The 12968-nt window shown below is 35.4% G+C and overlaps 2 protein-coding genes across 2 annotated transcripts; one reads left to right on the top strand and one right to left on the bottom strand.

Moving 5' to 3' along the window:
- The first annotated feature begins 1904 nt into the window (after positions 1–1904).
- On the top strand, positions 1905–4809 carry LOC133851762 (thioredoxin H-type). The gene is made up of 3 exons (XM_062288332.1): positions 1905–2092; positions 3306–3428; positions 4392–4809. Exons 1-3 carry the CDS (start codon positions 2003–2005, stop codon positions 4527–4529), a joined length of 351 nt encoding a protein of 116 aa, XP_062144316.1. The 5' UTR covers positions 1905–2002; the 3' UTR covers positions 4530–4809.
- Positions 4810–6191: 1382 nt separating this feature from the next.
- On the bottom strand, positions 6192–12740 carry LOC133851184 (beta-galactosidase 3). Its single transcript, XM_062287511.1, has 19 exons — positions 12310–12740; positions 12116–12211; positions 11866–11978; positions 11644–11710; positions 11406–11498; positions 11031–11174; positions 10701–10789; positions 10490–10595; positions 10311–10398; positions 9827–9945; positions 9568–9732; positions 9221–9399; positions 8643–8752; positions 8447–8556; positions 7864–7974; positions 7667–7780; positions 7376–7578; positions 6907–7243; positions 6192–6811 (listed from the first exon to the last, which is right to left on the bottom strand). Exons 1-19 carry the CDS (start codon positions 12484–12486, stop codon positions 6674–6676), a joined length of 2559 nt encoding a protein of 852 aa, XP_062143495.1. The 5' UTR covers positions 12487–12740; the 3' UTR covers positions 6192–6673.
- Positions 12741–12968: the final 228 nt, after the last annotated feature.

Raw genomic sequence — 12968 nt, 5'->3', positions numbered from 1 at the left:
AAACTAACAAGTTAAAATTAAAAAAAAAATAAATAAATAAAGTCTAGAAAAAAAGGAAATGGGGGCATGGGTTTGGGTTTGGGCCAGGTGGCCCGCGAGTTACCCCTAGCCAATGGCTTCGACCCCCCCTCTCCTCTTTAGGGATGTAGGGATGGCTCTTTTTTTCTTTTTTTTAAGCTTCACTTATAATTTTTAATCTTTTATCACTTTGCAATTAAGTACTTAAACTTTAAAAAGTATCAATTTAAGATATCTATTTTTCAATTTTATTTTTTCAATTTCAACTATCCATTAGAATTTTACATTAAATCTTATCAAAATTTTCAAAATACCAGTGTGTTTTTTTTTTAAAAAAAAAATTATAAAAAAATTTAACGATTCAGGCATGGGTATTTTGCAAATTCCATTAAATTTTGACCAACACATAAATCCTTGCAAAAAAAAAAATCCTGGAAAAAGAAGAATGTATTTTGAAAATTTTAATAGGATTTAACGGATGGTTAAAATTTAAAAAAAAAAATGAAAATGAATACCCTAAATTGACATTTTTTAAAGTTTGGGTGCTTAATTGCAAAAGTGATAAGCGAAAAAAGATCAGAGGTTATAAGTGAAGTTTTCATTTTTTTTTTCTTGAGATTTATTTATTTTTTTAAAAAAAGTTTATCCTTTTAGAATTAAATAAAATAATAATAATTATTTTAATATGATATGGTAAAAAATGTTGATGTGGCTTAACAAACGTTATTTTGTTGGACAAAAACACATAGAATGACCCATTTCAAATCTGCGACAAAGTTAAATAGTTGAAATCAATTTTCAGAAGTTGAGGTGACGATGAAAATTAGTGCTTGATTTTTATTTTAATTTTTACAAATGGTGATCCTAGGGTCGGCTTATTCGTTAGGCCAATTAGGCGATCGCCCAAGGCCATCAATGAAATAAGGTCTCAAATGGCAATGATATAATTAACTTTCTTTTTATAAAAAAGAAAATTTATGTCCCCAATTATGGTAAAAAATAATTACAAAGAAATAAATGAAAAGTCATTTGAATGGCATCTCTAAAGTAAGTAAATGTATAATTTCGTCTGATCTTAAAACTAACACGTAGGCTAACAAAGAAATAAATTAAAATAAATTTCATTTTCACATAAAATTAAATTAAAACTAAAATGTCTTGCAGTAGAGATGAATTCACATGTCGTTTGGAAAAAGAATTAAAAGTAACCAGAGAGAAAAAAGGTTTTTAACTAAAAAAAAAAAAAAAAAAAAAGTAAAAATTAAATTTAATACTATTTAATTAATATTTAAATATAAAGAAGCTCATAATAAATTTGTCGACTAAAGCCTCAAAATCTGTCGAGCCGACCGTGGTTGATCAAATGGTAGATTTTAACTGTCAACTCTTCAAGTTAAATAAAAATCGTATAACAGTATATTAAATAGCATTACTTTTTAAAAAAGTACGTAAAATTTATCAAAATAAAATAAAATGGAAACTCTATCTTTTTCTTCGTTCACTTGAAATACAATGGATGCTAATCCTTACTACATCACTATGATCGTTTAAATTAATTTAGAGTCTAACATCTCATATTTATTATATTTTAAAAATGAAAAATAATTAATACAATAAAATCTCAATCATTGAATTTAGACTCTTGGTCACCGAGAAATTAAAATCTGACCGCTGAAATTACTAGGTATATACCACAGAGTGAGGACCTTCCTTTACAGATGCACGCCCCCATTAAATTCCACCATACGAGGCACTTGTTGCATGAGAATCTTCCGTACGAGGCACGTTTGTCTTTATATTGGATGGTAACCTCGTAATTAAAGCACAAATTAAGGTCAAGTTTTCTAAGGATACCGGCCGTGTTCCTTATTTATGGTAGTAAAAGAAACCTGTAACGACACGAGGCGTTTCGTTTTGCGTGCAGTCCGTTTGTTACCCGAGAAAATCTTTGGGAAAGAGAGATTGAGAGAAGAGTGTGAGGGAAATGGCAGCAGAGGAGGGACAAGTGATCGGTGTGCACACCGTCGAGGCCTGGAACGAGCAGCTCCAGAAGGGCAATGACTCCAAGAAACTGGTTAATTCCTAATCGTTTTCATTAAATAATTAGCTAAAAATTTCTGTTTATTTTTTTTCTTTGATATATATATATATATACACATATCGTGGGTTTGATTATTGTTTGAGGGTTTTGGGTTATTGGGTTTGTTGGAATTTTAGGCTCTGAATAATGGATCTGGTTTTGTTTGTTCTTGAGGATTTCTTTTCTTTTCTTTTAAATCGGTTTTTGTCCATAAACTCTGTGTTTATGTTTCTGCCATTTTTTTTTTTTTAATTTTTTTATTATTATTATTTTTGTCTTTGGGATTTGATTGAGGCGCGAGGATGTTTTGAGGACTGTAATGGGCACTAAATGGTTCTTTGGTTTTAGGCCATACAAAAGGGTTACAAGAAAAATTGATATCATGTTTTGTTAAATCCTTATTCTCCTCTCTCTTTGCTTCTCGATCTCCCCAACTCAAAACACAAATATTCCAAAATATTTTTACAATTATGTTACATCTGAATGCCTTATCAAACGAACACAAAAAATACCCTCTAAAACCATTAACAAACAAAGCAATTTTCGCAAAACAACTAAGTTATTATTATTATTATTTTTTTTTTTTTAAAAAAAAAAAAAAAACTAATTGGGAATGCTTTGCCACCCCAAAACTGGTCAGGTGGCTGCATGGCCACACGACAATTTTTTTCTTTTTTTTTGTCTTTTTAATTTTAATTTATTTTATACAAACAATGTTCTTTATAAAAAAATATTTTCTTAGATGTGCAATTCATGGAAAATATTTTTTTAAAAAAAATAAAGTACACCAAATAAAACTTTAATAGTACGAATTTTGGTAAGTTGGTATAAATTAGCAGAGTTATTTTGATGGGTGGTTGATTAGATTCTTTTGGTCGGTAAGAAGGTAGTGTGAATTTTAATTTATCTTCTCTCTCTCTACAGGAGGTAATGTTAAATTTAAAAAGAAAAAGATAAAAAAAAAATCTTCCTTTTTTATTTTTTATTATATATATATATAGATAAAATTAGTGATGTTCTAGAGACCAAATCTAGTGTTGTTTGTATGTACGTGAGAACATAAATGGGTTGAGTTGAGTTAATTCGTATTTTGACATGCATTCAGGCTACGTACTAGTTGATGCAGATGGTTGTGAAGCGCACCGTTTGAGCGGTGTGTGGGCCATGTGTTTCAAATTTCAATTCCCACTAACTTTATTTTATGCAGATAGTTGTCGACTTCACCGCCTCCTGGTGTGGACCGTGCCGTTTCATTGCACCCTTCCTGGCAGAGCTCGCTAAGAAATTGCCAAATGTCACATTTCTCAAGGTGGATGTTGATGAACTCAAGGTAAATCTAAACTCAAAAAATCATTTCAATCCTTTAGAATTTGTTTTGGAGAAAAAAAAAAATTCGGTTTGTTAATGCTTGTTAGATTATTTTTTTACCGTTTGAAAATGTATTCTTTTATGATATAAAGGTAAAAGCATTTGTTTTATAAGTGTTTGTTAATATTTTTGTTTTAAAAACAGAAAAATAAAAGAGAGAGAGGAAAAATTTAGCAAACAAAGCCGTCTGGCTTGCTCAACTTGTATCTTTTTATATATATATATGTGTTGGTCAACGTTTTTTGTTTTATGTTCTTTGTTCTCAAGATAAATACATTAACAAACAATATAAAACATTTTTTTTGTTATAAATTTTCATTTTTCTTTTGTTGTAGAAATATTTTGATAAAATAAGTACTTCATTTTTGCAAAAGTAAGAGATAGCTTATTATTCAAAAAAAAAAAAAAAGGGTAAGTGGAGTGGGTGAGTGGCTGCACGACCACCATGACCCCCCCCCCCCCCCCCCCCTTTTTCTTTTTTTCTTTTTAATTCTCTCTTTTTTAATTTTATACAAGTAAGGTTTCACATTTTTTTTGGGTTTCTTAAAATAAGCAGGTGTACTCTATTAGAAAAAAAATAAAAAAAAAATAAAAATCCTTTTTTTAATTTTTTAAAATCTGTATCCCACCAGATAACACTTTTAAAAATTGAGTTATCCTTCATGTCGCATCAGAACACTTTCTTAAAAAGAAAAATACGAAACTCATTAACCGACATGAATAAGGATCCTCTCGATTTCAAATAAAATTGAGAGCAACTGTTTTATCATTTATGATTCGTATTTTGTTTTTAAATTTTTAAATAATATGGCAATATATACAGTTTTAGATTTGCAAAACTTAAACCTGATCTCCATCATGGAATGGGCTATATATTCCCAACAAAACCTTTCTTTCTGATTATTTATGAACTTGCTGTTTGCAGTCGGTTGCTCAAGATTGGGCTGTGGAGGCAATGCCAACATTCATGTTCCTGAAAGAAGGGAAGATTGTGGACAAGGTGGTTGGAGCAAAGAAAGATGGACTGCAGCAGACCATAGCAAAGCACTTGGCTACTGCTTAATTAATCCCATGTAGTTATTGTCTGAAGAGGGTTGGTTTATTAGGCCTTACAATAAGCTCTAGCTAGCTGCTTAATCTGAATCTCGTTTCTTCCTTCGATCTACTTGTATTCCATAACATATATCATGGTTTCTCTGACGACTGGCTCTTCTTTCATGAAGAATGGCTACACTGGTATGTGTTTAAATATGGTATTTAGAGTGTGTTTCTTATGATGTTAGGCGATGCCATGAATGCAGTTCTTACCAGGCATGTACATATATAAAATGCAGTTTGTGCAATTTTTTTTTTTTTTTTTTTTTTTTTTTTTGCTTATTTCATATTCTAACTTTTATAATATGTGTTTGGTCGCGATTTCACATGTCAAAACGGCTTTTTTTTAAAAATAAAATTGTGGAAAAATATCTTATTCTAAAGTGTTTTTATTAACTATATATATATCAAACGACATGTTTTGAGAATCCGTTTGCATTCAGTAGATTTTGAGCAGCTTTCAAACCCGTGTGGTCGTTACTCGTTACCTCATCCAGCCTCTTCTTTCCTGTCATACCCACGTGGCAAACCATTATGCCATTGATTTGAGAATGTCTAGTCTACAAAGACAGTTCACTTTATCTGTACGTCAATTTACATGAAAATCAAGTTGCTTTGATTTATTTTAAGGAAAACTCCATTAATGTCGTTCTCAAACTATTATTAAAAGTTGTAATGTGAATGTGAATGTTGGATATTTTCAGCCCTTTCAATTCATCACCTTTCCCTTTTTTTAACCGTTATAAAATTTATAAAAAAAATACAAATTTACCATTAATTAAAAAATTAAAAAAACAGAAAGAAATTAAAAAGGGTAGCCAAACACCCGGCGTGTCTGTGGATTAGTGACGACCCATGGCCAGAACGATGGTTTTTTCATTTTTTTTTCCCTATTTGATATATATATATATATATATATATATATATAGAATATTTTGATCATTTTTGTTCATTCGATTACGAGTTAGCAAAAAATCCGAACAACTGAGAGAGGGATTAAAAGGAGTAAGTAAAGTTTCCCCTTAATTTTAACTTTGATTTATGCTTATCATTTTTTAATTTTAACTATGATTTTATATTTCTCTTTGGAAGTTTAGACCTCTGATTACTTCTTACACGTTTGATCAACTAGGCACGTAGTGTACTACAATAGCAACTTCTACACTATCACATAGTATCTCCTTTATGTACTTAATATTAAATTAAAGAAAATGCTCAAAGAGTACCCAAAGAAAAAATAAGCAACAAAATTTGATAAATAATTTGAACTGTTTAACGTCTGATTCCTTAAGTGTCACACGAACAATTCTTGAGCTTCATCCAAGTCATTCCTTTGTAGAAGCTTACGTTAAAGCCCGGGTTGGTGTATGTTAGTCCCTCATATAGTCAGATTTATCTGGGCATACATCTAGATATATTTGTCAAATTCAAAAGGTTTTCTTTCAAAATGAGTTTGAGACAATTTTATTAAACTAACATCTATAGTGATCTAGCCTTAGAGAATGTGAAAACTTATATGTTTTAAGAACTGACATAAACTGATTTGATCTCGTCAAGTTGTAGAATAACTTATATCATCCAACATGTAATGCTAATGACAGAGTGAACAAAAAATGAAACCACGAGGAAGTAAAGATTGAATGGACTTTAAATTAAGTAACTGCAGAGAAAACAATGGTCATACTAGGATCCGCTCCCAACATGAACCCTAACTGTGGTTTGATTTTTCCCACTAATACAACACAAACGTAAATCACACCAACATAAATTACCTCTTTTCCCAGTGCCCATTCCCGGTTAAAAGGTCGGGGACCGGGGCTCGAAATTCACCTTAGGGCCCGAGTTGTCAGACCCCGGGAATTCACAAACTCACCCATCTAACAATCACTATTTTACCATTAACCCCACTTAAATTAAGAACTAATTGCCTTTGGCACCAACCACTTTGGCCAGAGCTACCATCCGACTATGCACTCGACCTAACAAACTAGAAAACCTTTACCTGTACTACTTTTATTCTTCTTTGTCTTGCTTCTCTTGCTGGTAATATGTAGTTAAAGTCAGCTGCAACGTTTAAGAGCAGTTCTAGCCCTCTTTTTACCTATATAAGTATTAACCTCCCCAATTTGGAGTAGTCGTAGGAGCACAAACAGCTTCAACGGATAACCTCTTCAACACATTTGGACATGGGTCTTGCCCAAAGTTACTGTTGGATATGGTGACTGCACATCTCTGCTTCCCTATACACTTCTGTTGAAAGTGAAATATAAACCGATTAAACATGATCAAAATAAGGCATACATTCTTCTAGATTGTTAGAAAAAACAAGACAGCACTGTCAGTACCTTCTCTAGGGTAGAATAGGAGGTAGGGGCATGGCATGTTCCTTGCTGGTAACTCCCACAAGTTCCTAGGGGAGTTCCAAAGCTGGCAAATTTAATGGAAGATATGGTCTGCCCCCCACTACACCGCAGGTGAACCTTGGGTCTGTGGAGTTCTTCTGATTTTCCATAGCTTTCAATGTGCCAGTTCTTAATGGTCGGGTGATACTCAGAGACCTCAGCACAAACAGTGGTCACTGATCTCTTGACAAGAGAAATACTTGAGGGATTCCCTCCAAGTTCCTCAAAGATCACCAACAGATTTTGTGTTGGCTTCAACCAAGACCGAGGCACGTGGTACCTGAACGGAGAAATTATGTTAGGGCTTAGGGGGTTGAATAAGAAATTGTTTGTCTCAGTAAGCCATTCAATGCTCTATATATCATTCTCCAGCATTTCAATATTTATCATAAACTTCCTTAGAAGTAGTTACCATCGTTGGGTGGGTTTGCCACAGCCAAGCTGACACTTTGGAGGTCTAAATGTTCCAGCATAACTGCACCCGTTGCAGTTACCACTAGCATATGCTGTCCAGTATCTTCCAATGCTCTGCCCATTGATCCATATTTGACCTTTCCCCATAGCCTCCATATCCAAGGCCAATGGCTCATTTCCTTCAGGTGCATTGAAATATGTCTGCCAGGTAAAGAGAGAATTTCAAAATTTCAATACCAGCAGGTTGTTTTCCACCATAACGTGGCATTGTATTTGCTTTGTTTTATACCTTATGCCAAGTCAACGGCTGTTGTTGCTGTGCAGTTAACGATCCCTGCATCCATTCAACGGAGGAAATTCCATTTGGAGAAACAAGATTCATAGCTTCTCCTTTTAGCCCTACCTGTTTAAGGATGCAGCTGTGAGGCTAAATTCCTTTGAATCCACACTAAATTAATCAAAAATTGGGAGAAAAGACATGGCTACCTGGTAGGTCCATTTCTGCCAGGACAAGTCCCACTTTCCCTGGTCAAGTCCATGCAGCGCAACTGGACCAAGGATTCCTGTATTCCATGTCTCGAAGTGGCCACCCACATTCTTCAATGGGAAACAGAAAAGTTAAAGTCAGCATTATCAAAATGTTCAAGGTCTGTGCAATATGGTCAGAGTTTCAGAATCCAGGATTATCAAAATGTTTGAATTACATCGTTGTTTGGACTAGGCTTGATATATAACCAACAAATAATGAGGAGCACCAAATCTACCATATATGATTTGCATGATTTAATCAATAAAGCACCTAAATATTACTGTTCACTTCAAGATTGGAAGTCCTTGAAGGGTTCCTAACCCTTTTCTTATCCTGTCTTGATTAATTTGCTGAGTTCCCCCACAAAAGAGAAGTCTGATGGCAAGTTATCTTAGGTTTAGTAAATTGTCTCCCCATTAGGAGTGAAGTAGCAGAAACCACCTTCTGGATGTTACATGGTTTCACAATACTTTTGTTCTTAAGTTCAAATATTACCAGGGTAGAATTACACAAACAATGTAGACGGGAAAGAGAACTAACCGGCAAACCAACAGCAACACTCAGTAGTGCAATTCTGTTTGTCCCAGCATGCAGATTGACCTTGCCAGTATACGTGAATCTCCTCATCTCCCTTGTCCCAAATGCAGATCCTAATATGATATAATAATATATGTTAATTTTCTCATTGCTGATCAAATAAAAAGACAATCCTTGGGAAAGTAAATTAAATAAGTACCTGAAAGCTGTCCGTTGATAAAGACATGGACAGCGTGGCCTGTTGATTGAACAATGAGAGTGGGGAGTTCACCTCCACGCAGGAAGGATTCAGATTGGCCAATTTCAACACTGTAGGCATATTGGAAAGGAGGATTTTGTAATAGCATGCAATCGTAAGATCTTTTGGGATCATCCATTGAATTTGTGTTGAGAATTAGGCACATATGTGGTACAGTCCAACAATAAATATAAGTGCTATTTAAGTCATCAGGTTACATCATAGGAACCAAGGTGGGTCGCATGACAACATTTTTCTCCTAGATTTTCATATTCACTAGTATGTATTCCTTTCCACCACCAGTGTAGCAATTTCAATTTTTCGGTTTCCGAGGGAGAGAATAAGATGAGTAGCAGGATACTAGGCATCAACGAGTTTCTGCTGTGCCAGTAGGTGGAAAAAGAAAAAAAAAACAGCAAAATAAAACAGTCGAAACATGAATTTATTTCGTGAAAAAAACTTTCAAAAGAACTGTTGGACGAAGTCGCTCAAGATGCATTTATAAAGCATGAATGAGGCACTAAGATAATCACCCTCACCTAGTTATGTACCACAGGTAATCACTAGTGTCCCTTGTGACGTTTATCTGCTCTAAGAGACCAGGAACAGTGATTGTTGAGCTGTCATCCAGGGAAGAAAGATCTTCATCATAGCTCTCCCATGAGAGCATCTCAGCATTTGTTGGCAACATTTCCATTTGAGATGTTTGAACTCCAACCTAATGGGGAGGAATGAGAACTAGTCAAGACCTCAGAAAGTTCTACTTTTAATTCTAGAATGAAATAAGATGATAAGAGAAAAATATAAATTGTCTGGCCTCAATTACATGTACTAATGAGATCATAAATAAACAAAATAAAGAAACCATTAGATAGAAACTTCATACCTTTGCGGTATTGAAGACTACATTTCTGCAATCGGGAAGGATGCTGATTGACCAAGGAGGCAAGTTGTAGTGCATGTTATTGAACATCACTTTTGCAGCTGACTTTGTATCATAATTAGAAAGAAAAGCTGCACAATCTCCTGATTCTGATGAGTATACATGAGCCTGGAAAATGAAAAAAAAAAATGACTGGAGTCAGTGAACAATGCTAAACCACACATCACCAGAAGCAGGAGTGTTTGAGAGTAGAAGTCAAAACCTGTTGAAAGTTCCCTAAAGAAGTCACAATAGGATCAGCTGAAACCAAAGCTCGCTCAGACATCTTGATTGCCTTATGAAGTTCTTTTAGATGACCATACTTTGGTTGCCTAATCAAACCTATCAAGTTTTTGCAGTAAGGCAGTTATATTTCTGAACTAGTGGTATGTAGCATACTGGTGTGATATACATAAGAATGCTTAAGCATTTCCCAAATATACTTATTCTTTTCAGTTCAATTCGCATTATTTTGGGCCCAGCTGATAGGTAATAAAGACCTAAATGTGTGCAAATGCATCAATAACAATGCTTCCTGGTTACTCAATGAACAAGTCAAACACCCTAATGGGGTTATATCTTTAGTTCCATTGGCATTGCCACCATATTCTTCAAGTTTTTTCTTTTCTTTTGGTTGAACAGACCTTCAAGTAGAAATTGCTCAACGATCTGAACTACTAGGAAAAAAAAAAAAAAATCACTCTCACCATATTCATCTATAGGAGCATCATAGTCATAGCTTGTGGTGATGAAAGGGCCCCCAGCTGTACGTCCAAAATTGGTGCCTCCATGGTACTGTTTTATACACAACATGGAGATACTCAAATTACTATAGCAACATCTTAAAATTTTCGTATCTTCAGAACAAGTGTTTAAGAAAGCCAACCATGTAGTAGTTAACAAAGGATCCTCCTTTCTGTATGAATCGACCAACCGCAAATGCCAAATCCTGGACTGGCCGCTCGTGAATTGGACCACCGAATTCCGTGAACCTTAAAATATACATTAAGACAGTGAAATGGTGTACTTTCACGCTACAGTAACCTTGCAAATATGTGGTTAGAATGCAAAAAATGAACAATATATTCATGGCATACCAGCCGCTCCAAGCCTCTGTCCATATTGTGGGCTTGTAGGGTTTGTTGGGAGAGAATGTATCACAGTAAAAACCGTTGCACGTGTTTATCTGTCGCCAGTGGAGAGGAAAAGGAGTTTCTTAGACAACCAAGAACCTCTTCTCACAAGACAGAATTATACATAAAGAGACTAATTTTGGGAACCATAATTTTTGAAACTGAGAACATAAAGCAAATTACAACTAATTAAAATGTAAAAGAATAGATATCAAGCTTAGGATTGTTAACCAAAATGGCCGAAACGAGTGAAGTAAAATATAGATCCACGGGAAAAAGAGTGAGAGTGCTCACCAATGGATCTGGGGCATCTTCTTCCTTGCACATCACCCAGGGGACCCCAGTTCCTAATTCAACAGCCATATTTGCAGCCCAAGTCACATAATTGTAGCCAGCAGCCCCAAGTAACTTACTCTGTGCCCCATACTCATTCTCAATCTGAACAAACATGACTTGCACAAATCATTATTGTTATCTTTTCTTCATTAGTCAAATTTACTGCCATTAGAGCTGCATTTAATCTTTCTACCTTTCTCTCAAACAATTATAAAACCCTCCGCATAGTTAGTGTTTCAACACAAAGCCAACACACAGTGTCGAGTAAATTTGCAGCCCCATACGCAAAACATGACAACATCATTTGAAAATGGAAAAGCTCAAGCTTGTTACCTGAGAGAGTATGATGGGACCACCCTGGGACTCGAACAGTTTTTCACTCTTCATCAGTCCAACAATCTTTTCAGTGAACCCTTGCATTGCCCTCTGCAACACCCATAAGTGTGTGCTTAATACAATTAACACTATACTATATAGTGAGGAATCCTGGAGTTTCTATATTCTTCACTGAATTTCCTTTTTCAACATTTGGGCAATATAAAGCAGGGAGCAAAGGTTTAGGATATTAGACCTTGAAAGGCTCATTGTCTGTTCTGAAGCTGATGCCTGGTACATACTTGAGCCAAACAGGAAATCCTCTGAACATTACAGAAAAAATAGAAAAATAGTCAGTTCAAACCCTTACGAACATGAAACAAGAAAAAGCCTGGTGGTGAAAAACCCTTAGGAGTAGTAGAAAGCGAGAGAGGCCGAATTTAGATCTAGAAAAGGGAAGAAAAAAAAAAATCGGTACCCAAAATTCCACTCTGCACAAATATAAGGTCCAATGCGGAGATGAGCATAGAGCCCTGCTTTTTGAATAGTCTTTATGAATCTTACCAAATCATATCTCCCTTCGAAATTGTACTGAAACCAATTACCAAAAAAAAAAAAAAAAAACAGGGAACAAAGCACAATTTTAAGAGAAAAATACTGAAGAGAAAACGGAGCCAAAACAGAGCACGGTCTGTTCAGGAAACAAAGACGGCGAGAATGTAAAGTACATTGCCAGGAGTAGGCTCATGGACGTTCCAGAAAACGTAGGTCTCAATCACATCCAGGCCTCCATCTTTTCCCTTCTGTATCAGATCCTCCCACATCTACACGCGCAACCCATACCCCAAGAAAATCACAAACAAGCCCAAAACACATTTCAACCAAACCACACACAAACAGAGAAATGTGAAGATTGGTATACCTCAGGAGTGCTTCTGGGGTAATGTATAGACCCAGAGAAGAGAATTCTCCTTTGACCGTTGATCACAATGGCCTTCCTATCGTAGGTCACGCTACACTGGATCAGGTGGGAACCCAAACCCAGGAGGCAGACCAAACCAAAGAATAAAAAGGACTTGGAAACCGAGTTAATTTCCATAGCTTTCTGTACACCCAGTTTAACAAAAGCAAGTTATGATTTGTGAAATGCAGATGGAGCGGAGAGAATGAGAGAGAGGGTAACGGGGTTTTGGTCTTCTTAAGAGTGTGGTTGTGCAGAAATGGCAACAGGGTCCATTCGGCGCTTTGGACTCCACACTCGGAGGTGTCTGAGTCCCTGAGCAGAGCAATTTATAAGTAATATACTCCACAGTTGACAGCTTTCACTCACAGTCACATGTGGCGAGAGCCTTCACGTTGCGTGGCTCGGTGGCTGTCACTGTGAGCTACAAAAGGAGTAAAACCATACGCCTGCCAAACAGGGAAAAAGGGAGGCTCAGAAAATAAAAAATAAAATAAAATAAAAAAAATATGGAAAACAAACCAGTAAATTTAGGGACCTTTATACAGTTCTTATTAAGTGAGAATGTGAGATTACTCTTGGTGACACAAGTTAGGAAAGTCCTCATCTCCTACCCGTTT

The sequence above is a fragment of the Alnus glutinosa genome, chromosome 12 (assembly GCF_958979055.1).
Source record: "Alnus glutinosa chromosome 12, dhAlnGlut1.1, whole genome shotgun sequence".
NCBI lineage: Eukaryota > Viridiplantae > Streptophyta > Magnoliopsida > Fagales > Betulaceae > Alnus > Alnus glutinosa.
Note: the sequence above shows the minus strand (reverse complement) of the source record. Positions and strands in the feature narration are given on the sequence as shown.